Here is a 26,561-nt window from a genome sequence, read left to right as displayed (position 1 = left end):
AGATACTGTCCTTGGTGAGGCCTCTCCTCGCCGCCTTGGACGGTCACGAGGTCACGTGCTAGCTGTGCAGCCCCAACAGTGAGAACCGGGCCTGGGCGAAGTAGACGCCCAGGTACCGTGTGTGATACGAAGACCAGGGCTTAAGCTTTAGTCCTGAACTTGGTTCCTTCTGCGAACTGTGCCTGGTGCCTACCTTGTGCTCAGCATCAGGCCTGATGGAACTAGCCATGCAGTATAACGATGAACAAAACAAGCCCCTGTTTCTCCATAAGGAAAGGAGGCCCAGATAAATTAGGTAATACATCCAAAGTCACAAAGCTGGGTAAGTGACGGGAGCGGGGGCATAAAAGCCTGTATTTGTGAAGCCCTCAGATATCGTGCTGAGCCCTTCCCGTGCATTATCTTTTTTAGTCCTCAAAGCAAACTATCAGAGTGACCCCTCATCACCTCCACTGGCAGATGAGGAACCTGAGGTGAAAGGAGGTTACTACTAACCCAAGGTCAAAGAGTTTGGTGGTGCAGCTGTGATTTCAAATCATGCATTCTCTGCTTCACCAGAAAGATTCCAAGTCTGATGGATAATTCTCATTATGAAAAAGTCCAATCGTTAGGACAGGCTAAACGCTAATTAAACATCCACTAGTAAATAGCAAGTAATGGGCTTCTTCCCATGAGGATTATGGTAGAAGTTTAAAAGGGAAAAAAACCCCAAACCATGAAGATCATTTCTGGGGTTTCTAGCCCACACCAGGGAAATCCTGCCCCCGTGCAGGTCTGGGTCCCGCCGCACCAGGGGCAGAGGGCTGGCCGGGGGCACAGAGGCAGCTGTTACCTGGATCTTACACTCAGCTTCCACCAGCTGCAGCTTGGTTTGTGCCAGTTCCAGTTCCATCTCTCTCAGCTGGTTCTTGAGTGTTTCCTTCTCCTCATCTGTGTCCTCATCCAAAACTTCCTTAGCTGAGCTGATGCCTTTTATGCGCCCTTCTTTGTTGAAAAATTCCCGGCAGCGCTCACAGTCATCCACATTTTGCTGAAATTGAATGTCAGATGTGAAGAGACAAAGAAGACATGAAGGTGTGAGCATCTCCTTTCTGGGGAGCCAAGAGATGGCTTCTCTGCTGAGCACTACAGCTTCTGAAAAACTGTGTTCTCTCTGTAAACTGGCAGATGACCTACTGGAAAAGTCACCTGGTATTATACACCAAAAGCAACACAAATATTCTTATGTCTTGATCCAGTCATCTCACTTCTAGGAACCTTGGCTAAAAAAATGAAAAAGCGGGCTTCCCTGGTGGCGCAGTGGTTGAGAGTCCGCCTGCTGATGCAGGGGACACGGGTTCGTGCCCCGGTCCGGGAGGATCCCACATGCCGCGGAGCGGCTGGGCCCGTGAGCCATGGCTGGTGAGCCTGCGCGTCTGGAGCCTGTGCTCCGCAATGGGAGAGGCCACAACAGTGAGAGGCCCACGTACTGCAAAAAAAACAAAAACAAAAAAAAAAACAAAAACAAACAAACAAACAAACAAAAAAAAATGAAAAAGCAGTGACTAGATACAGATTTACATACAAGGAATTTCACTGCAGAATTAGAGACACAAAAAAGGGGTGGGGAGATAAACTATCCAGCTACTGGGAAAAATTAAATAGGATGTGCTATATTTATACAAGGAAGTACACAGCCTCAGAAAAGTTTTTGAGGAATTTTTCGTAACATGGTAAAAATGTATAAGTGCTGGGTAAACTAGGACACAAAAATGTCTTTAAAGTATAGCTACAAGGATATACCACATTTCATGAAAATAAGATGGCAATGACTGTAAGAAAACATCATTTCGTTTTCCTCTGAGAAAACATTCTGCCAATTAAACCACAAAAAGCCATGAGTTATAAAATATGTCCCAATTTCAGATGTAAATGTGAAAAAAATGCCTTAGAGTGAATGAAATTTTCTATGTTAGAACAAAGACTGAAAGAATACACGCCAAAGTGTTAATGATGATGTTGTCTGTGGGTAATAAGATTATAAGGGGTTTTTTTTCCTCCTTTACTCATTTTCCAAATTTTCTGCACTGAACATTATTATTAGTTTTAGCATCAGAAAATAAATTTTGTTTAAAAAATAGGTACTGCTGGTTAAACACTACTTATAATGGAGGGCAGGTATCATCTTGCTCCAGGTAAAATGCTGGTTTGTGCAGACATGGCCATGGACTCCGCCACGTTTCTGTCCAGAGTTGTAAACATGTTAGTAAAGTATCTTTCAGTAAATTACTCATCTCAGTAAAATCTGACAAGTATTCTAATAATAAAGAAAGAAAGCACCAAGCTACAAAAACCCTCAAATTGGCAAGCAAACATTAAAAACTCAGGTTCTCATTGTATCTGGGCCCATTACAGCAAGAGGAATTGAGCTCAGAAGGGGAGTGTCCCCCTGCTACAGAACAATGTGGGGAGTGACCTGGCCTCTGCGCCCCACCCTCAAGCACAGCCTGTCACCTGCAGGACTCTTCCACCTCAGCAGGGTGCTGCAGTAATCACAGACAACACCTGAAGTCCTGGGGCTCTTGTGTTTTGTTTTGTCTTTTTACAAGTGAAGTTAGCACGGAGGAGGACGTTACACAAATTTGTAAGGAAGAGGGCCACTTGTATTTTGAGATCTAAGGCCAGAGCTCTTCTGGTCTTATCTGTATCCCCTGCCTAGAGGAAAGAGGCAGAATATCAGTTGTCAGATGTAGCCACCTTGTCAGGTACTCATCAGCTTCCCTCATTTTTGGAATCAAAGCAGAATACCCAGGGACTTCCCTGGTGGCGCAGTGGTTAAGAATCCGCCTGCCAACGCAGGGGACACGGGTTCGAGCTCTGGTCCGGGAAGATCCCACATGCCACGGAGCAACTAAGCCTGTGCGCCACAACTATTGAGGCTGCACGCCACAACTGCTGAAGCCCGCGCACCCGGAGCCTCTGCTCGGCAGCAAGAGACGCCACTGCAACGAGAAGCCCGCACACCACGACGAAGAGTAGCCCCTGCCCGCCGCGACTAGAGAAAGCCCACGCACAGCAACGAAGACCCAATGCAGCCCAAAATAAATAAATACATAAATAAATTTATTTTTAAAAAAAAGATAGTATTGTTACTAATAGTGGTAGGTTATTTAAAAAAAAAAAAAAAGAATACTCCCTCCCCCAATTTTTTGTGCTGAATATAGCCATAAAATGAACTAGGTGGTATAAAATCTCTTTGATAAAGGAAGACTTACCCGAATTTTTTCAATTTCCACTTTATTAGCAGTCTGCTGCTTCTCTAATCTTTCACTCAACTGAGAACAAATCTGAAGAAACAAACATAATAGAAAATGACAATCTCTTCAGCAGTGTCATAATCCGCACAACTTGGGCTCGGGATGAGCTCTGCAGTGGAAGCTGGACTATGGAGCGGAACTGGGACAGCACTGAGCAGGAGGGGGTGTGAGACGACAGGCGGGCAGAAGTGCCTCTGGCTCTCCCACCCCCGCATCCACTGGCCTAGGACCTGCAGGGACCTATCAGTGCCACGCTCGATGGCCAATGTTTACAGACACTGCCAGACTCAGGAGCCAGCACGAAATCCCAGTACAGAAAGAAATAAGACCAATTCAGTTATGTTCTCAAAATGCAACCCGCTGGGGAGAGAGGTGGTTCTACATCATGAGTCTGAAGCGCTCCCAAGAACTCGGGGGCTTCCATGTATTAAGTGCCTGCTTATGTGAGGGAACTATGCCAGGTGCTGCACAAAGATAATCTCATGGACTCCTCACAACAGTTCTCCGCGTGAGCGATGATTTCCCTTATGTTACAGTTGAAAAGCAGTGTGGTAACTTGTCCAGTGAAGCGAAGGGACTCGTCAGTGCAAGTCGCCGAGCAGGGATGCGTGTGGGTGTGGAGAAGACATCTTGTGCAGGCAAGCAGGGCTTCCAGAGAACATGGCCCAATTCCAGGGTGCACGGACCCACCTGCTTGTAGTCACCGATGATAGAACTGTTTTTTTTAATCTCAGATTCTGCCTTGTCGAGTTCCCGACGGCACATTTCTTTTAACTGCGTACATTAAGAAAAGCAAAAGTGAATGTTAAGGGAAATACAAGCGAAGCTCTGTCACTCCGCGCTTAGCGCTGGGCTTTCCCCAAAGTGCCTGACCTACTGGAGGTAACTCCCCTCCCTTCTTTCTCACTCTCAGCACTACTAACCCTACTCTTTTTTTTTTTTTTTTTTTTTTTTCTGGTACGCGGGCCTCTCACTGCTGTGGCCTCTCCCGTTGCGGAGCACAGGCTCAGCAGCCATGGCTCACGGGCCCAGCCGCTCCGCAGCATGTGGGATCTTCCCAGACCGGGGCATGAACCCATGTCCCCTGCATCGGCAGGCGGACTCTCAACCACTGTGCCACCAGGGAAGCCCATTAACCCTACTCTTGATGCTAGGAGAGAACAGTCAAAACTTCTGAACTTTCAGCTTGCGGCTTTTGCTGAAGTTCCCCCCTGTCAGTGCAGCCCTACCTGGGATCCTGAGCTGAGAGGTAACACAAAGCAAATGCAGAGGAAGAGCTAACGGAAGGACTGCTGCTCCTTCAGTGCCTCATGCATTATGTGGGAGGCGCCCCGCCAACTCTCACCTCAGGCAGCCTGACTGAGACGAGAAGGTGGATGGTGAAGGAGAGCCCGCCTGCTCTGGGGCATGCAGCACCCAAAGCTCTTCCTATGGCTGTGAGTCTGCGCCCAGGGGCTATGCTCAGGACAAGCCTTCCAGAGTTTGCTCTGTGGGGGAGATGTCGGTGGACAGGTAGGGGAAGAGCCAGACATTATGTGATGTCTGCCTTCCTTTTGCAGAAATGCTAACCCTCTTGTCACACTCAGATGCGGACACACAGGAATTTCTCCTGCCCCAGTGAAGGATGGGCTTTGCCCCACTGTCTCCCCCTACATTTTAATTATTAAGAACCATTATGCTTTTCACAGTAAATACAAAAGGCCTTTGGAGAGAAACTGAAGCCAGCTGTCTCTGGGTTCTCCAGTGCCAACAGGAAGCCACCAGTGAACTCCCAGCTCTCAAGCATTTGCAAGACACAGAGGAATGTGGGAGGGGCAAAGCTCCCCTTACCTGAGCAGACTCTTCTTCCAGCCGTCTTTTCTCTTCCTCTGCATCAATCAATTTCTGTTTGGTCATAAGCAGCTCCTTATTCAGTGCATCTGCCTTTTCCTCAGCCTGAAACATTTAAGAGGTGCTGTTACAGAACAAGAAGTGAGAACTGAAAGGGATTTGAATTACCCAGAACAATCCAATTTTAAGATGATGAGGAAACTGTGATCCAGAGAGGGGATGTGATATGCCCAAGGTCACGCTGAGACTACACTCACGCACAAGTGTCTGGCCCCGTCTCCTGCCCAGAGGCAGTGCGGGGCAGTAGCTAGGAGCTCGCCTTTGTCAGACAGCCTGGTCTTGACTCCCATTGCTCCCTGACTGTGTGCCACTTGGACAAGTCACTGAGAACTTCTCTGAGCTTCATGATCTTCAGCTGAGAGATAAGGCGTGGAATGGACTCAGCACAGTGCCTAGCATAAACACTCAACAAAAGGTAGGTGTCATTATCATTAACAGTAATAATAAATTCTGGTTTTCTTCTTCCAAACTCTCAGTATTTGCTCTGCTTAATCAAATAAGTTCTGCATTTTGCTCTCACTGTCACCTGACAAAGGCACCCCTTTGCTAGCACTCTCCTTTTATTATCTGAAATGGCCATCTTCCACCCCAGTTTTTTTCTAAAGCATGCAAAGGTCTGGTGGGCAGATCTTTGGGTCCAAGTGAAAATGATACACCTGTACCTGACAAATACAGTCCCTGACACTGGAGAGTCCAAGGATAACTGAAGAATGAGAGACTGTAGCATGTTAGAAGGCAGTCAAGGAAAGGAGATGGAAGCTCCTAGTTACAGAGTGCTAGATATAGAGGGTCTTTGCCAGCTCCTTATATCCAACCTCTTTTGACAATGGATGGTGGTTTCCCTGAAATTAAAGAGCATTTCAGATGTCACCTAGCTAAAGTGGTATAGCTGAGCCCCTCTGCTTTCTACGACACCACATCTTCTGACGTACTTTCTTTGGGAGGCATAGGTTCCAGGCGGCTGGGGCCTTAAATGGAGAACTGAGAATGGCATGATATGCAACTCAAAAGGCCATTAGTTACTTGCATATGCGTGCAATTAAATGGGGTCCTGGAGTTAAGGCCTGTCCTTTCTGGTGAGTGGCTTATAATCACCTCTAGTTCAAACCCCAGTAGCAATCAAAATGGAAATAAGAATCAAACAAAAGAGGAAATAACAAAGAAGAATAAAGTCCTGTCAAAGATTCTGTTTTACTTTAATCAACAGAACATCCTGTTACCTCTCCCTTCTCTCCCCTGGACCCAGTTAACATCTTCTGAACAGTACTTTGGAACCTGTAGCACATACTTATATTCTCTCAGTTACTCACCATCACTTCCATGGTAGATAAGACTGGTTCTAAGAAGTACGGGACAGCCAGGTCATGGACTCAAAGAGTCTTCCTTGCCCATCCTGATTACCCAGTTTAGAAAAAAATTTAGATGGGGAAGTGATTTCCCCAAGCTTGCACAATGCATGTAGCAGAGCTGGAATCCGAAACAAGGTCTCTCAACATTAAGCCCAGCATTTGTGCCATCACTCCAAGAGCTGACTCTCAAGGCTGTGTCAATAGGAAGGTGCACACAGGCCACTGGACTGACCAACCAGGGTCCTCTTATGGCACCACACTTGCTGCACAGTCATTCTACTTACATAAGCACATAAGGAGGGAACATCTGGCGATAAACACAAATCCAGACTTCCGCTTCTGGTCATAAAGGACTAACCAGGACCAGATTTACCCTCTCACTGTAAACAAAACACTGGACGAAATACATAAAACTACTGTTTGCTGACACTAAAAACAAATGCAGAATTGTGGTTCCTGGGAGAAGGGAAACAAGCAAGGTCCTACTACCATTCTGGCTTTCTGCCTAGAGGCACTTCTGGACCAAGGAGCAGGGTGAGGGGTTCCAAACAGAGCATATGCCTCAAAGGGTTCAGGAGGCAGAGGTAGGGGGTCAGAGATGCTGAGGTGGCTGGAACCTGTGGAGTAGAGCTCTGGAGATCTGAGCGCTCCAGAACTGCGAATAAGGCAGTAAAGGAGATAAAATGAAATCATGAAAATACCCAATTAAACCAAACAAGGCAGAAAAGGGGAAAAAAGAAAGAAAAAGCAAATACAACAAATGGAGAACAAACAGCAAGGTGGTAGAGTTAAATATACCATATAAATAATTACATTAAATGTAACTGGTCTAAACATTCCAATTAAAAGAAGGAGATTATCAGACTAAATTTCAAAAAGCAAGATCCAACTATATGCTGGCTACAAAACCCCATTTTAAATATAAAGACACAGATATGTTAAAAGTAAAAGTATGGAAAAGGATATACCATGAAATACCATGAAAGTCGGAATGGCTATATTAACATCAGACGAAGTAGATCTCAGAACAAAGAGTATTAACCACGGACAAAGAGGGACATTTCATAACAATAAAAGAGTCACTCCAGAAGGCACTAAATCTGAAATGCATTCATAAATTCAAATTACAGGAAACAAAAAACTGACATAACTGAAAGGAGAAATAGATAAGTGCACAGTTACAGATTTCCTCACTGTTCTCTCAGTAAGTGATAGAACAAATAAAGAGAAAGGCAGTAAATCCGTGGAAGTCAATCAACTTGACAGAAGTGACATGACAGAACGCCCCACCGACAACAACAGGACACACAAACTCTCCAAGAGCATGTGGCACATTCACCCATCAGACAATATGGAAGGCCCTAAAATAAGCATAAGTATGTTTTAAAAGCAATAAAATCAGAAAAAATATGTACCCTGATGACAACTGAATTAAATCAGAAATCAACAACAGAAAAATTTCTGGGACAAATCCCTAATAGTTAAAAATTAAACAACACACTACTAATTAACTCAGAGATCAAAGAAGCAATCACAAGAAGTGAATGAAAATAAAAACACGACACATCAGAATGTGTGAGATGTAGCTGAAATAGTGCTTCAGGGAGATTTATAACTTTAAATGCTTATTTTAGAAAAGATGAAAGGTCCAAATCAATGACTAAGCTTCTTCTTTAAGTAGCCAGAAAAAGAGCAAATTAAACCAAAAGAAAAGTAGGAGATAATAAAAAGCAGAAATCAATAAAAGAAAAAGAAATCAACAAAACCAAAAGCTTGGTTTTAAAGAGATCAACACAATTGATAGACTTCTAGTTAGTAGACTGATTAAGGAAAAAAGGGAAAAGATACAAATTACCCATATCAGTAATGAAAGAGAGAAGACTTCAACAAATCCATCCTATAAACATTAAAAGAATAAGGGAATATCAACGACTCTGTGCCTATATATTTGACAACTAAGATGAAATGGATAAATCACTTGAAAGGCACAAAGTATAAAAATGTACACATGAAGAATTAGAAAATTTGAATAGCTCCATATCTGAAATCATAATTAAATAATTTCCTGCTGGACTTCCCTGGTGGCGCAGTGGTTAAGAATCCGCCTGCCAATGCAGGGAACACGGCCTCAATCCCTGGTCTGGGAAGATCCCACATGCTGCGGAGCAACTAAGCCCGTGCGCCACAACTACTGAAGCCCATGCCTAGAGCCTGTGCTCCGCAACAAGAGAAGCCACCACAACGAGAAGCCTGTGCACTGCAATGAAGAGTAGCCCCCGCTCGCCACAACTAGAGAAAGCCTGCGCGCAGCAACGAAGACCCAACGCAGCAAGAAAAAAAAAAAAAATTTTTTTTCTTGCTAAGAAAACTCCAGGCCCACGTGCTTTCATTACGGAATTAAAGATTTAAATCAAGGAACAATCCCACAAAAAGTCCTTAAAAAATAGGAGGGAACAACTCCCAGTTCATTTTAGAAGGCTAGCATTTCCCTGATATCAAAACCAGACAAAAACATTAAAGAAACTCCAGACAAATATTCCTTAGCAACACAAAAATCTTTAATACAAATAAAAATCTTAAAAGAAAAAAGAAACCCCACGTTTCCTAGGAATGCAATGTTTGTGTACACTGAAAAATCAGTTTGTCTACACTTCACTGTACTAAGAGAATTAGGAAAAATAGCAAATAATCACCTCAACAGATGCAGGAAGATCATTTGATCAAATTCAACACCCATTCATGACAACTCCCAGCAAACAGGAAGAAAGGAGAACTTCCTCAACCTGATCTATGGAAAACCTACAGCTAACTGGAACAAGGTGATGAGGTCCACTCTCACCATCCAATATTTTTCCGAAGGTCCCAGTCAGTGCAGGAAGGCAAGGGAAAAAAGACAGAATGACTTGAAAAGAAGTAAAACTGTCTTTATTCAGAGATGATATGATTGTGTATGTGGAAAATCCTAAAAAATAAACAAAAAAGCTACAAGAATAGTAAGTGATTTAGCAAGGTCACAGGATACAAGGTCATGTAATCAACTGTATTTCTAGAGACTAGCAATAAATAATTGGAAAATGCAATTAGGAACAAATTACCCTTGGGACTTCCCTGGTGGCACGGTGGTTAAGAATCCACCTGCCAATTCAAGGGACACGGGTTCGATCCCTGGTCTGGGAAGATCCCACATGCCATGGAGCAACTAAGCCTGTGCGCCACAACTACTGAGCCTGCGCTCTAGAGCCTGCGAGCCACAACTACTGGGCCCGCGTGTCACAACTACTGAAGCACATGCACCTAGAGCCCGTGATCTGCAACAATGAGAAGCCTGCGCACTGCAGTGAAGAGTACCCCTCGCTCGCCGCAACTAGAAGAAAGCCCACACGCAGCAATGAAGACCCAATGACACAGCCAAAAATAAATAAATTTATTTAAAAAAAGAAAGAAAAAATTACCCTTAATAACAGATTAAAATATGTGCAAATCTTGTAAACTGAAAACTAAGAAAACAATGCTGAAATTGAAAAAGACCTAAATAAATGAAAATTGTAACATATTCATGGATTGGAAGGTTCAATCACTGCTCAGATGTTAATACACTCCCCAAGCTAATTTACAGATTCAATACAACCCCACTCAAAATCCCAGAAGGCTTTTATTTCTAGAAGTTGACAAACTGATTTTAGTATTTATATAGAAATGCAAATTACTTACAATAGCCAAATTATTTTTTAAAAAGAACAAACAAAATTGGAAGACTCCCATGACCTGAGTAATTATGACAGTGTGGTGTTGGCATTAACGATAGACGTATACATCAATGGAGTAGATACAGAATCAAGGAGACCCATACATACAGGTCAATTGATTTTTTTTTTTTTTTTTTTTGCGGTACGCGGGCCTCTCACTGTTGTGGCCTCTCCCGTTGCGGAGCATGGGCTCCGGACATGCAGGCTCAGCAACCATGGCTCACGGGACCAGCCACTCCGTGGCATGTGGGATCTTCCCGGACCGGGGCACGAACCCGCGTCCCCTGCATCAGCAGGTGGACTCTCAACCACTGCGCCACCAGGGAAGCCCAGGTCAATTGATTTTTGATAAAGAGACCAAAGTAATTCAGTGGGGAAAGTTTAGCAACCTGCTCAAGTTCAGAGAACTAGAATGCAGTGGAGCCAGAATTCAAATCCCAGGAGTTGGGCTCCTGAGTCTGTTTCCATCACTCTCACATTACACTGTCTCAATGTAGAGAGCAACCATGCCAGAGGGGACTCAGGTGGGGTCCTATCAGCCCTGTGCCAGGTACCTTCCATAGGTTCCCTCTCAGCCTTTAGCACCAATGCCTTAATGTCAGGTCCACGCATTACTCCCATTTCATAGAGGAGAAAGCTTGGATGGAGTCACCTAGGGACTCAGTAGCTGACCGGGGATCTCTCCATAGCTGCTTTGTGACAAGTAACAGAAATGACAGGTGAGGAATAACAAAAGTGATAATAAAATCAGTTGGAAATACAAAGAGGGTTCTGGAAATTCTGTAAGCCACATATGAGAGCTTTTCTCTGGGATGCAGAAAGGGAAGAGGGAAAGGGCATGATGAAGTTCTTTCAGAAATCTAAGTCCCTGAAGCCAAAATACGCTGAGAGGACCCCACAGCCCTCACTTCAGAACCTAACTGATTTTCCGTGATGATTCAAAAGATACGAGAGAAGACTAACTTGGAAAGGGACTCAACGTTTAGTGTGAAAAGGTCTGTTTTCTCAGCACCGTCGATGGCTGGACGATGGGACCCCAGTTTGCTATTCCTGAGCCCTAGTGGCAACAGGGTTCCTGCTCCTCTGAGCCAAGTTAAGAGCAGCAGGCCAGCTGGACTGCAGTCTAAGGGCTCTGCCACTAACAGTGTGACTGTGTAAGACATTTAACCTCTTTTGGCCTCATCAGTGAAATGGGGATCGTAACTGTATCCTCTACACAAGGGTTGTTTGGAGGATTTGACAGTAAGTACACAGCATGTGGAGCAGTGTCTAGAACTCTGTAAGTGCTTAAGAAATGTTCTGTTAGGTGTCAGTATATTTTTGATGTAGTTATGACATCAAACCATAGCTTCTTGTTCCATATTTATTTTGGAGACAGTGTGGCATTACAGAAAAAGCCTGGGTGTTTCAATTAGATGCACCTGGGTAATTACATTCCTGGCTCTGCTTCTTCCTGGGTGCCTTCCTCTCTCAAGTCTCAAGTTTCTTTATTGTTAAAAAATCCTTATCCATAAATGGGGCTCATGTTACAAGGCTGAGGTAAGGATAAGAGATATTAGAGTTTAACAAAGTGCTTCTCACTGTGCCTGTCACATACATCATCATAGAGTAAATGGGAATTCATCTTATTTTTACTATTTCTCACTTCTGATATCAGAAATGTAACCTAGCTCTTTGACTACTGTGCCAGGCAAAGACAACTTAAAAAAAGGCTTTTACCCTCTTTAGAGGCAGGCCTCAAGAACCTACGAAGTGTATTTTCCACCTTAAACTAGGAGAGCATCAATGTTACTTCTGGTCCCATCAGACTGGCAAATGCAACAGCTCAAACTAAAAATCTGCCTGGAATTTTATCTTAAGTTGCCTCTTAATATAATTTCATTGTAGAATACAAAGCTCTAGTACAGGACCCATTTTCTTTTCTTTTTCACTTCCTTTCTGCATGACCTACAGCTGCTAGAAGAGCCATCACAGGTGCACACTGTGATTTTTGCTTCAGCAATTACCCTGCTCAGTGTACACCCACCTCCCTCCGCTCACTTGGCAGAAATGCCTAAACAGTGAGGGAATGATTCTCATAGTGTTTCTACAAAGAAGATCAGAGCGTATGCTGGGAACCTGCACCACAGGGAGGAAACTCCAACCTAAGGAGACTGTGGTAAACCAAAAAGCAACGGGATCTCCAGGTTCTGGTTACTGAGGGCTAATGGCCTTGCAACACCCTCCCTGGAAAAACTGGAAAAAGGAGTCTTCCCAGTTACCTGCAGCTACTTATAGCTGACAATCAGACAAAGAGAGTGAAACAACACTGCCTGTGCCTAATTCCTGCACTTTCATACACACCAAATCACGTAATTCTCACTATACTCTTGGACACAGCTATTATTCCACCTCCCCACACTTCACTCTGCTTGAAAGTAGAGTAGCTGATGGTAGAATCCAGACCTGTTCAAAATTTTACTCCATTATTCTATTTCTAAAGAGAAGTAATAAGAACCAGTAGATACTGCCATCTCTCTTCCTCTTCACCTGCGATGTGACTCACTTGGAGAATCTAATGAAAGCAAAGACTGTCAGAGAAATACAGTAGTACACAATATTTTCATACATGTTTGGTGGCTGTCAAGGGCCTTGTGAAGTTCACAGATCCTAAGGGGTTCAATATATTATGTTAAGTCCCCTGTAAACCCTCAATAGCCTAAGCCTATCTCTAGAGCCTCAGGAAAATCAAAAAGCAGAAAAGTAATCTCAGGAGCCTGAAGGGAAACGTAAGTCAGGTGCTGCCAAACTTTGTCCAAGCGCCAAAGCCAGCCTGCCACCTTTCTCGTAAACAAAGTTTTACTGGAACACAGCCATGTGCATTCGTTTATTTATTGTGTAGGCACCAATGGCAGAGTTACGTAGTTGCAACAGAGACCATGTGGCCCACAAAGCCTAAAATATTTACTATCTGTCCCTTTACAGAAAACGTTCGCCAACCTTGACCTAAACCATGAATGAGAGAGTGCACTATGGGAAGCCTGTAGTATAGAAATTGGACAAACACCCTGCCAGGAATGCCATCATCTCAAACCTTTTAAGATTAGGAGAAGCAAAGAAAAACAGAATATCTGCCAACAGAAATTCCTGATGAAATTGCAAGCTGCGGAGGCACTGAGCTTTATTACAACCGGCAATGCTTATCCAACAGGCACGTGATGTGCAGGATGACAAAATCTGTTCTTGTCTTAGGGGTAAGTTAAGGAAATTATAGTGATTAAATGCTACTGCCAATTGCAATAACATAAGAATAGCCAGAAACACCTTTCAATCAATGTCTGGAAAGGCGTTCAGGGTTTGCTGTATAATGAGAGAAGAATGCGGTAAGGAGGCCTTAATGAGATCATGGATGATCCTGAAGGAGAGGAGGGAACAGTACTGACAAGAGCAAGGTGGATCATAAGAGGGAAACACTAACTAGAACAACAAACACTAAAATTCCAGGATTTCACTTGATTAAGGGAGAAGTGTTTCAATATAATCATCCCTTCAGACAAGTTAGACTTACATTATCCAGGTCCTTTCGCAGTGCAATCTTACTGGTCACCAGCTCATGGGCTAAGTCATCATTTTCCTGTTCCAACCTCATGTTAGCTTCTTGTAGACGCCTATTCTCCCGCTGATGGGTAAAAAGAAACCAGTTACAGACATAAAAATCAGATGGAAATGACAACTTCTCAGGTTAACCCTCAAAACTAATTGCTGAGTCCTACGGGAATCACGGGAGATGTGGCTGGTCCTAACGTGCTGCCCAGTCAACGACTGCTTACTTTCTATCTCCACAGAGAAATACTTAAATTCAAGTTACTGTCAAGCAGCTACTTCTTATTAACTGTGACAAAAGCCCACCGAACTGTAACAAACTAGGCTGCTAGTCTGAAGCAAAACAAATCTTGCTTTCTCATTTGCAAACTCAAACTGAAACTGGAACCTAGAAATAGTGAAACTAAATTTTAAAAAGAACTCACTAAAGCTAGTTACAGGCACAATTATGTAAAATGAAAGGCTGAAAACACTTCACATCACCTAGGCCGTAAACAAACCTCAAATCGCTCGATGGGGTCTTCTTGTTGGGCCTGCTGTTCCCTCATGGTGTGATATTCTTTTTCATATTTTTTCAACTTCTTCTGACTAATCTGTAGGATAAAGCACAGCACAAATTAAAAAGTATCAGAGGGGCTTCCCTGGTGGCGCAGTGGTTGAGAGTCCGCCTGCCGATGCAGGGGGCACGGGTTCGTGCCCTGGTCCGGGAGGATCCCACGTGCCGCGGAGCTGCTAGGCCCGTGAGCCATGGCCGCTGAGCCTGCGCGTCCAGAGCCTGTGCTCCACAACGGGAGAGGCCACAACAGCGGGAGGCCCGCGTACCGCCAAAAAAAAAAAGGATCAGCAACGGGTGGGTGCTTTCAGGGCTTGCCCTGAAGACCAAGACCTCTGCTGACCTGGGCATCCCAAGTTACTATGAAAGTGGTGTTTCCTGCACATGAGCCCAGGACCTAAAATTCTTACTCAATGACTACCATCATGTCCATGGGTCTGCTGGGGATAACTGGTTGCTGAAGTTTTTACCAGTAGTCAGAATGAGCACCCAACAGATAACCCCTCCTACCTGAGCTCTAGGTCTGACTGTCCATCTTCCTCCTCCTCCTCATGGGCCACTTCTTTAGCACATACCAGCACTGCTGCAGGTGCTTTCATTCTGTGACCTCATGACAGCTCTACAAGGTCGGCATTAGTATCCTCATTTTAGAGGCAAGTGAACTGAGATATAAGGAAGTTACGTGACTTGACCAAAGTCACTCAGTTAGCGACCAGCAGGTTCAGGATCTGAGCCCAGGCCGCAAGGCGTCATCCAAAGTTCAAGCTGTAGCTACCTCACTGTCCTACCATCTACCACTTTCCTTTCAACTAGCACCTTCTGTGCTGCCTGTAAACAGGCACAGTTCTCTCTGCCCTTAAACACACAGTTCTGCTGAGAGTTCTATTTAGCTGCTCTTCCATCCCATTAAACTACTGTCCTCTTTCTCTCAAGCTTTTTCTTACCAACCACTACAAACTACTACACTGCTGACTCACAAATCTGACTTTTAGCCCCCAGTTCCTAGGAATCACAGAGCTAGTCTAGTCCAACTTCCTTAGTTTACAGAAGAAAATACTGAGCCATAGAAAGGGGATGGGACAGGCCCAAGTTTTCGGCAGGCTGATGTCAGCATCTCCAATCCCTGCTCCATTCTTCCCTTTCTGTCTTACTCGAGCTGCCTGGCGTTCCTCTCCAACTGATTCTGTGGACACCTGGCCCCGTCGGGCCGTTTACAGGCCTGCCTCAATTAGAGTTTGCTCCTGGAGTTTGGCCGCTGCCCGAGGGGAGGCAGCTAGGAGCCGTGCAGCACTATGCCCTGGCTGCAGTCTATAGAAAGATGCCCACTAAACACCTGGGGTGAGGCCACAAGCTGGAAACGGACATCCCTAAACCTAGATCTTCTGCGGTTTAAGGCCAATGTTGGGGTGAATGTTTATCGTGCGTGTAAGTGATTCACAAAGCACTTAAATGAACAACTTTGTGATCAGTAAATTTATAAACAATCCTAACAGATCAATAGCAGAGGAACAGAAACTAAATGAGGCTTGTGGGCAGCAAACATTTCCTCCCAGTACTCTCTGCTGTCAGTCTGTATAAATGACAAGGAAGGACAGGGATACAAGGCTCCCCTCGTGCTTTATAAAGAAGAGAACTGACACCAAATCCTACAAAACATTCCCACAAATCTTCAGGATTCTTCAACTTGTCATTCTCATGCTAGGGTAAGGAAGAATTAACATTTTTCTCATAAACATACATTTTAAAAGGCCAATTACAAAATAATTTTTTCTACCTTTCATTAGCCTTTATTATAAATGTCTCATTCTCAGAGCAAAAGGGTTGATTCTCCCTCACACTGTAACAGCAGTTAGTGTGTAATAAGTGCCCCAGACATGCCAGGTCCTTCACACATGTCATCTCATTTGGTTCTTTCAGTTCTGTGATAGGATATGGGCATTTCTTTGTGTTTCCTATGCTTCCACATTTTCTACATTGAGCATGAATTACATTTATAATTAAGCTAACAAAGTGAACACTGTTTAAAAACAATTCTCATACCCTGGGCTTCTCTGAGACAAAGCTCTGCTCACTTCTCTACGCAGAGCTTGCTGGTCCAAAGTTCTGACTTCTTTCCCAGCTGAGACTTGCCTTCCCAATTCTCAGCCTCACTTCTCGGTCTCTCTCTTCTTCCCTCTCTTTCCCTTGAATGCCTTACCCCACCCCCTCCAACCCCATTACAAACAAAAAATAAACAAACATAACACTGCTTATAATGGGTTCATAGCTGATCCTGACTTCCGGAGCATGTGGCTGCATACCAGAGTCAACTAGTTCAGGTTGCCTCTGAGGCAGAGACCCTGTGAAAAAGACTGATGCCTGAATGAGGAACGAGAGGTATCAGCAGCAAAAGCAGCAATTCAAGTGTCCTTATGAGGCTGCACCCAGGAAAGACCAGCACCTCTCAGCCCGCCTGTCCCATTATCAGTGCCTTCTCCAGGTCAGAACTGCGTCTCACTCACTGTTGTCCCCTGCGCATGCACAGAGAGCGCCCAGAAATGCTTGCTAAATTAATGAGAAGGGAACCCACACCACCATCCGCCCCGCCCCTTTGCATCAACCTGTCTTCTAAATGGAAATGGCATCCAAAGCGAACGTACACTGCAAGCCTGGTCCCTCTGCCTGTGCAACCCTGTGCCTGGATCACTCCTCTTCACCTTTCAGATCAGAGCTCCACATCACTTTTTTTTTTTTTTTTGGCTGCATTGGGTCTTCGTTGCTTGTTCCTGGCGGGCTTTCTCTAGTTGCAGTGAGCGGCGGCTGCTCTTCACTGTGGTGCGCAGGCTTCTCATTGCAGTGGCTTCTCTTTTTGTGGAGCACGGGCTCTAGGTGCGCAGGCTTCAGTAGTTGTGGCATGTGTGCTTCAGTACTTGTGGCTCGCGGGCTCTAAAGTGCAGGGTCAGTAGTTGTGGCGCACGGGCTTAGTTGCTCCGCGGCAATGTGGGATCTTCCCAGACCAAGAATCAAACCTGTGTCTCCTGCATTGGCAGGTGGATTCTTAACCAGTGCGCCACCAGGGAAGTCCCTCCACATCACTTCTTAGTGAATGCTCCCCTGACACTCTCTTCCCCCTATCAGGCTTGGTCTTTCATTATATATTCTCATAGCGTCAAGCCAAATCCTCCATGGCACCTGTCCAAGTTCACAATTATTTATGTGCTTACTTGATTAACTGTCTTCCCACTAGGAAACAGGCCACATCTGTTTTGCTTACCACCATACCTCTAGCGCCCAGCTCAATGCTTGGAACATAATCGGAACAGTCAGCTGTTGAACAAATCAAAGTCAAAGGCCTTCCTTTTAACCCAATAAGGATGCAAGCAGGGACATTTATTTGTCCAATAGTTGAGCCCCACTATGTGCAGTGTTCTTTGCTAAGCATTAATGATACGAAGATGTACACAGATCAGGATATGCAAACTCCACAAGGGCAGGAACTCTTTATGCACTGTGAAATTCCTAATGCCTGGCACACAGTAAGCATGAAAATACTTAATGAAGAGACATAGTCCCCACAGTTCATTTTGCCTGTCTCTTACTTCTACCACTAAAATTTTAACTGAATTCAAGAAGAAGAGAAGCTATGGAATCAGCCGCAGATCTCTGAATCACACCCGCTGTTGGCTGACTTCTACCAGAAGGCTGTGGAAATCACGGCTTCACACACAGAGGTATTTTTGCCTTCAAAGACGATTAAATTTGAAATCTGTTCTGTTTAAATACACTTTCAAGGAGGAAAAAATTCTAATAATTTCCTGGGTTAAGGCTGAGTTTGTAATTTAGGTAAAACCAATTTTATACCTCATTGCAATTAGTACAAGGTTCTTAACACTGTTAGAGACAGTACCACTTTGGATGTCCCCTGAGAGCCATGGTTCCCACAAAAAAAGCACAGAAGCTAACCCCCACCCCACCCCCAGCTATAAAACATTCTACACACCATTTCAGAGGGCTCATGGGCTCCCTGAGGCCCATCCATAGTCCCAGGTTAAGAAACCCTGAATTAGAGAGAAGGTGGAGACTTGGAACATGCCAGTTTGATATTTTGGTAGAGGTAAAAATCAGTCTAAAACACCTTTCCTTTGGTCACTCACTTATCATTAATCTGTCACAGGAATTGGATAAGGTTCTCTCTTAAAACATGTGCTACTTGCCCTGGGAAAGTTGGCCCTCGATCAGGCCGTGGAACAGGCAGGGATGTCGTGGCCCACACTGATGGAGAAAGAATGAGAGTGGCTGCTGACCTTGGTGGGAGTGAGGTAGTACCGTCGGCCAGTAAGAACTTGGACAGACCAAGGCTTGAGTCCTGGCTCTGCAGATGACTTACTGTGTGACTGAGGGCAAGCTGCCTTATCTCAGCCTCAGGGTCCTCATCTGTGAAAATCCCAACAGTCCTTATGAGAACTACTGTTATGAGGATCACATGATATAAAACACATAAAGAGCTAAGAAGAGTACCTGGCTGGCACACAGTGAAGTCTTTTTAATAAAGGGTGGCTGTAACATTATTATTATCTGCTTTTCTTCTCTGAACATGTGCTGCAAACAATGAGCCATTTAAACAAAGTCCATTTAACACAGAAGAGTAGGAAACAGGCTGCTGATAGGAAATATTAGGAGCTGATTCTGAAGTTTGGTTTAAAGTCCCTGCAAGGGGCTTACCTGGTGGAGCAGTGGTTAAGAATCGCCTGTCAATGCAGGGGACACGGGTTCAATCCCTGGTCCGGGAAGATCCCACATGCCGCGGAGCAACTAAGCCCGTGTGCCACAACTACTGAGCCTGAGCTCTAGAGCCCACAAGCCACAACTACTGAGCCCGCGAGCCACAACTACTGAAGCCCGTGCACCTAGATCCCATGCTCCACAACAAGAGAAGCCACCGCAGTGAGAAGCCCGCGCACCGCAACAAAGAGTAGCCCCCTCTTGCCGCAACTAGAGAAAGCCCGCGTGCAGCAACGAAGACCCAATGCAGCCAAAAATAAATAAATAAATTTTTAAAATAAATAAAAAATAAAGTTCCTGCAAAAGTCAAGAATCCCTGCTGGGCTGGACTCACAGAAAGTCCAGTGCAGGTGGGAGGTTGAATGTTAGTAGCTCTGCGTGGCAGGATTGGAGTTATGTTGTGTGGGTGAGTGTGTGGGTAGGAAGAGGTCTGGTACATTAAGGAGATCCTGACCCCAAAGTCCTCGTTGCTAAATAAAGAAATCTGACACAAGTCCATGGTTCTTTTTCAGTTAGTGATTACAAGAACCTGAGATTTACATAAAAGTTTCAAGATAACAAGCTACCTCTACATCTACTATTTTCTTTAATCATCAAAACGACTTTCTGAGATGCGTACAGCAGGGATTATCACCCTCATTGTACTGGGGAACTGAGACCTAGATAGGTAAAGTGACTTGTCTAAAGTAAAGGACTCAGACTGTTCAGCGGCAATGCCAGCACAAGAATGCAAGTCTGGGGTGATTCTTGTTTTTTACCCATCTCTGTAGCATGCCCAGTACATTCTTGGCACAGAAGGCAATCTACAAATGCTTGTTGACTTGAACTGACTTAAGGAAAGCAGATACCTGGGCAGAGAAGATCAAAACAGCCTGGGCCAAAAGAGCACTGGTGTGTGAAGGATGATGATAATATTATCAGAAGAGCAGCCACTGCTTTAAAGGCATCGTCTTATTTCTCTCTCTACAACCCTGCTGTGCTAACCTACCTTAGGTCACAAAGCAGAGGCAGAGCCAGCTTGAGAGCCAAGGTCTGTGGGACTCCAAGGTCTGCACTTATAGCCACTTGAAACAAATCAACATTCTACTTGATTTCTCAGCCTTTTTATTTAATTTATTCAAACAGTTCAGGCTCACACTCCCTCAAAGATTACTAAATAGAATTAGGCATCCTTGTTCTACCATCAGAGTATTTTTCTAAAATGCAAGAAGCAAATTATTAGCAGAGGAATCACATGCAGATAAGGGCCAAGGGAGAGGAACTCATTAAAATAAAACAAGAAGGTAGTGAACACTGCTACCCTTGCAACAACCAGCAAACTTTAGGGTTCAATGCAGAGAAAGAGAGAACCCACTCAGAAGCTTCCTCATGAAATCCAATTCTAAAAGGTAGGAACAAGTAAAGATATCTTGTAAAACTAGCCGGGTCTAGTTATAAGGAAAATGGAACTCAGCTACAGTGTACAAAAGATAAGTTTCAACACTGACATAGAGACTGAGTTACCCATCTTTACACGACAAATATCACCAAAAGTGGACCAACAGAAGTAGCTCTTGTCCCATTCATTCAATCCCTCAGGTACAGTAAAGCACAATGATGATAAGCATTGACTTTAGAGTCTGCAATTCCTGGGATCTAATCTCAATTCCATCCCTAACTTTGTGCCCTTTGGGAGTTTTCTTCAATTCTCTAACCCTCAGTACACACATCCATAAAATGACCTCATATGGTCACTCTAAGGATAAATTCACTATGTGTAGACACTATACAAGCTTCTGTGAACATATCAAGAAAAAAGACTGATGAAGTCACTACAAACACAGAAGTTAAAACCCAAACCCACACTAACTACACAAATGATTTGAGCAGAGAAAGAAGTTCAAACTAGTGCTGCTTTTAGGCTCATGAATAAAAACATGCCCTGAGGGCAAATATCCCCAAATGCCAAAGAGTTTTCTGTTTCTCCAAATAGCAAATGGTTAGGATTACATTAATTGACAGATATTACTATTTGGTTTTTGTAATAATATCTTTTCTTACAGGTAGTTTGAAGCCTAGCATATTCACTTTATGTTTGACATAACAAATTCCAATGAAGCCATGGTTCAGAAATTCCATTTCACATCAGGCAGGATTCTACAGCCAAAGGTTCAAGTATTCAGATTTGATCTAAGAAACCCACTGAGCCATCTCTTTTAGCATAGTTCCTGCTGCTTCTAAACCAGCCTCACGTATCAGACTTGTTCTCAAAATTCCTGTATAGACACACAAAGAAACAGTTGCTCTCACATATTTCTTGAGTCAAAACTTAAAAGACCTAATTATTTTTTCCCCATTTCCCTCCACTAAAGATGATGCATGGCACAGTTATGGGTATGAAAGGGCTGTGGAGCTCCTAGGACCATTCCCGATCTCCTGAACAATCTATTTAAAGTGAAATTCCTTTTAGATCTTATATCACAAGTGGAAACAACTTTTCCATCTCAGGTCACTGACCCATGGAGGGAGAGAAATTCAACAGACGGCTAAATGAGTTTTGATGTATGTATGTATGTTGTTAAATTTTAGATTAAGAGCAGGGGTCTAAAACTCTGTAAGAAATAAAAAAAAAAATTCGGTTCCATAATAAATTAAGGAGAAGAAGGGGAGAAGTAAAAGGGAAGAAAGGAGAGAGAGGAAAAAAAAGGAGAGGCAAGTAAAGACAGATACTGGGAGAGATTGATGGAGAAAAGGAAGATGCAGGCACCGAGAGGACAGTGGACCTTTCTGGGCAACAGACCCACCTTGTGGCCATTGCAGATACTGCCGCACCAAACTTGGTTCTTGCCGCCTTCTGAAGTAAGAGGCCATGCAACAGGGTGGAAAGCCTTGGGAGCACTCAGTCAGAAGGCCTGAGTTCCAACAGGGCTTTTGTCACTGCCCAGTCAGTATCAGCCGGGTAAGTCACTTGGCTTCTATAAGCCTCAGTTTCCACACTGGATTTGCCCTTTGCACCTCACAGGGTACTGTGAGGAACAAATGAGATTCTTATAAAATCTGTACAAATACTGGAAATTACAACACTGTAACTGCTAAAACACAACAAAAGACAACAAGAATAGGTATCTGTTTCCTGGACTGGCATGTGAGGTAAAGCATTCCCTAGTCCCACCTTAATTAGGAAGTACAACTGAGAAAACTGAGTCACAACTTTTTTTTTAAATTAAAAAATAACGGAATGGGATTGAATGAGTTACGAGGCCAATGTTCCTTTCTAAATTCTACACCAAGAAATTCAAAAGCTAGTTTCCAAAGCATTCACCTAGCAGGAGTCCCCTTTTCCATGGCTAGAGGGTCTCCAAACAACCAGAAGATACTATGCACTCTCTGTGCTGACTGAGGCCCTCCTCCGTCATGCGGTCTACGTAATGCAGGGCTCATAACTGAGCTTGCCAATGATTTCTCTTATTTTTGAGCTGACAAATTATCACTGTGACTGAAGTCCTTTGCCAATAATTGGCTCAACTATTGCCTATATCTCCTTTAATATTTTTTGGTGTTAAGTATAGCTGCCAGAGTGGAACTAATCATCACTAACTAAACTGTACACACCATATCCCACCTTTTAACAGAAAAAGCTCACTCTCTAATGTCCTGGTGAATCTGTAGGCTTTCCGTGATGAGTCGATTTCAAGAAAAATTACTATTTTTCTCACCTGAAACCATGTGCAAGTAGGAGAAATCATCCAAAGTGTACCCTAGCCATGCAGGGCTCTCCAAGACCAAAAGGAATTACGTATCTAAGCAAATAATGTGTGCTATGCGGCCTTGTCTACCTTAATTCTTTGGAAGCAAAGGCAAGGAAAAAGACATTAGACACCTCCCATCTGGACTTTGGAAATAAAGAATCCATTTATTATTAAAGTGTTTCAAGCTAATGAAAACCCAAAAGGTAAACCTTTAGCTAGAAGCTATTTTTAAGCCTTGCCCAAATCCATGTTAACTCTTCTTTGTAAAACACTTGGAAGAAGCTCAACAGAATATTCATTTATTCACTCATTCAACCAATATTTACATGTCAGATCCTGTTCTTGTGCTGGGAATTCAGCAATAAACAAACGAGATAAAGTCCCCTCTGTCACAGGCTTAATTCCAGCATGGGGACAGGGGGCACGCAGATAATAGTCAAACATATAAAATAATGTTAAGTATCAATAAGTGACATGAAGAAAATATGACAGGATAAGGAGATAGGGTGTAAAGAGTTGGGGGGAGCTGCTACTTTAGACACTGTAATCAGAGAAGTCCTCTCTGATGACATGATCATCGAGCCTAAGACTGAATGAGGTGAGGGTGAAGCCATGTGGACAGCAAGGAGAACAACATTACAGGCAGAGAGACCAGCCAGCACAAAGGCCTGAGGAGGGAACATGCTCAGCATGTCTGAGAACAGCAAGGAGGCCAGGGTGTCTGAAGTGGAAAAGTGTAAGGGGGAAAAGTAGTAGTAGTTGAAATCACACTGTCAGAGGTGAGATGGTGCCAGGCCTTGCAGGCCAAGGCAAGAACCTAAGTTTTATTCTGAGATAAGAAGCCATTAGTGTTTTAAGCAAGGGAGAGATGAGATCAAAAAGAGTCTGGGAGGAAATCACTGTGGAAACAGAAGGACCAAGGAATCGACTGCAATATTCCAGAAGAGAAGTGATGAGATGGTTAGACTTGGGCATTGGTGATGAAAGGGTTGAGAAGTGATCAGATTCAGGATATATTTTGATGATAGGGCTTGGATGTGGAATATGAAGATGTTAAGTGTGAAAGAAAGAATAGAAGAGGATGGTACCAAGTTTTCAGGCCTGAGCAATGAGGTCCCACAAACTGGAGATGGGGACACTGAGGAAGAAGCAGGTTTTGGAGGGGAAGAAATCATAAGTAAGAGTCAGCATCCTTCTGTATGCTAAACCAGGTTGGGATAGAAAGCAACTCCAAGAAGCTCAGAGCTCATTCGGCTGTGTGCTGTGCGCAAACCCATCACTGGTGTATATGTTACTGAAAAGAGTTTGTTTCTGCTTGAAAAACCAGGGAGGAAATAATCATAGTAGTAGCCATTATTTCTTAAACCCTTACTAATTATCAGGCACTAAGGTAAGCACTGTACATATACTGTAGTTAATCCTCACACGTAAAAACACTTAATCACAGGACCTAGCACATGGTAAAATATCATTAAATGTTATCCATAATACTTGTGAAGGATGTAACATTTTACATTGAATGATAACTTTAATGATTATTTTAATTTCTAGAAGTTCTATTTCCTTTCCCTCCCCGCCAAATCCCCCATTCACTTTATATCATGATTCCTATTATTTATCAGGCTAATATGTAGTTTTTGTATTCCTGCTTTTACAAACAGGGTGGCCATTCCGAAGTCCTAACTTTATGCAGAGATTTCAGTTTCATTCTGGGGTCTCCAGAAGGCCCCAAATCATGTCTTGTCTTCGTGAGTAGTAAAATCCTAATACCTACCTCTGGTTCTATATTCCCTTGGAATGCTCTTTTATTATCACACACAATACATTGAGCCACTTTGTTTAAGGCACCTGGGTATTTCTCTTCTTTCAAGTTCATCCAGGTATTTAAACATTTCTTGGATTATACTTTATTTAGCATCTCCAAATGTTTAAAGAAGGGTAGCCTGAGTTAGCTCAGTCTGACATATAACCAGAACCAGAAATCCAATATTACTTTACAGATGAGGAAATTGTGCCTTAAATAGGTGAAATAACTTTGAATTCAGATCTCTCTGATTCCCAGTCCGTACTCTAATTCAGTAGATAGTGAAGCTTCTCTCCTACCACATCTGCCCCTGACACAGTGATCACAATTCTACCCTCTGGAGACACACTGAGTAAATATGACAGTCAGTCTTTTATGCACCCTATAAGCATCTCAATACAGCTATTTATTCTGTCTCCCATTTGCCTCCACCTCTCAAATTCCAAACTAAACTCCCTCAATTACTTTTTCTTCTTTAAAAACAAAACTTTTATAACATGAACACAAGGAGATTCTTCTTTTTTTTTAAACTTAAAAAAATGATACAAATCATAAATGCTTCACTGGAAGTGATAAATAGTGAATAAGTTTCCTTCATGTATTATCACTTTCATTTTAGGGAATTTCTGACCATAACAACAAATACTGAAAGTTAAAGGACAGCACAGTAGAAATCATGAAACCTGATATTTAATTCATAGGCTGTAATATATATGAAAATATTTAGAAAATTATACAATACAAAAGAAAACATTATTATTAATGTACTATAAATGTTGACAATTTGATCAGGAAGAGTGAGACATTAACAAAGGAATCTAAATTAACGCAAAAATGATTTTACCTTCATGTTGCAAGCTAATTCCATCAGTTTTTTTGCATTTTCTTCTGAGCGATATCTCTTAGGAAGCTGAACCCTGAAGAACTTCAGCGCACCTTCAAAGTCTGTCAATAGCAAGTCATCTTTGGAAGTCTTGAAGAAAGAAGAAAATACAACCATGTACAGAAAAAGTTTTCTGCTATGAAGGTGCCCAAGAAGGATTTAATAATCCCAGCTCCTTTATAATCCCCAGAAGATACTTTGTAGCCTTTGCAGAGCTCCTTGCACATATCCACTGTCAGGGACAATGCCAGAGCATAGTGGCTGTTCAGAGTGAGATTAAGACCAAGATATTGCAAGTGCTGAACAAGGAATACCAGATAACCCAGCTTACAAATAAATGTGTACTGTACCTTTAATAATCCAAGGGCGACATTAAAAATAACACTTATTCCCTAAAAGAAAACACAGAAAACATTTTCAGTGTTTATATATGGATTATCAAAAGCTGTTTGTCTTCAGAATACCCCACAATTTTTAGATAAACTGTAAAAACTTAAGGAATGAATCTTGAAAATATCTTGGGGAAAAAAATTACAGGGCAACCACTGAAAAACCACTTAAGGTAGACCCAGTCTCCCATTTTTTTGAGAGAAGAGCTTTTGTAGAGCTATTCTCGCAATTCAAGAATGCTTTTCAAAGTATTCTATGCTTCCGAACTAAAACATTAGAGTCATAAAATTGTGATCTCTCGGGAAGTAACTCCTGGTGGCTCTTCCTGTACTCTATATTGCTCACTCCAAGTACAGCAATCACTCTGTCCATGAGCCCTAGGTCCCAGAACTGAATCTGCTCAGGGTTCCCTCTAATCTGCCTTTCTTAAGCTAATCATTCTAGGAGTAGTGGGGCAAAGGACAGCTCAGGCGAGGCCCTAAAATCTGCTGACAGTGTTAAACTTTTAAAGTTTCTGGGCCTCAAGTTCCATAACAAATAGTCTCCCAATGGTTTTCTGAACTAATTAGTTGAAAAGTT

At 43.2% G+C, this 26,561-nt stretch overlaps 1 protein-coding gene across 11 annotated transcripts in view; it reads right to left on the bottom strand.

The window, feature by feature from the left end:
• RABGAP1 (RAB GTPase activating protein 1) overlaps nt 1-26,561 on the bottom strand; it is a 179,581-nt gene that overhangs the window by 20,951 nt on the left and 132,069 nt on the right. For all 11 annotated transcript variants that reach the window (XM_029201909.1, XM_029201906.1, XM_029201907.1 and 8 more), the window contains 8 exons: nt 25,943-25,984; nt 25,554-25,682; nt 14,364-14,456; nt 13,829-13,939; nt 5,127-5,231; nt 3,987-4,070; nt 3,255-3,326; nt 833-1,030 (listed from right to left, as the gene is read on the bottom strand). In XM_029201909.1, coding sequence (XP_029057742.1) covers nt 833-1,030; nt 3,255-3,326; nt 3,987-4,070; nt 5,127-5,231; nt 13,829-13,939; nt 14,364-14,456; nt 25,554-25,682; nt 25,943-25,984 — 834 coding nt within the window. The remainder of the gene's footprint in view (nt 1-832; nt 1,031-3,254; nt 3,327-3,986; nt 4,071-5,126; nt 5,232-13,828; nt 13,940-14,363; nt 14,457-25,553; nt 25,683-25,942; nt 25,985-26,561) is intronic.

This window comes from Monodon monoceros, unplaced genomic scaffold (genome assembly GCF_005190385.1).
Source record: "Monodon monoceros isolate NGI ecotype Baffin Bay Population unplaced genomic scaffold, NGI_Narwhal_1 Super_Scaffold_5, whole genome shotgun sequence".
Taxonomy (NCBI): domain Eukaryota; kingdom Metazoa; phylum Chordata; class Mammalia; order Artiodactyla; family Monodontidae; genus Monodon; species Monodon monoceros.
The sequence above is the reverse complement of the archived record's forward strand: the minus strand, read 5'-3'. Positions and strand labels throughout refer to the sequence as shown.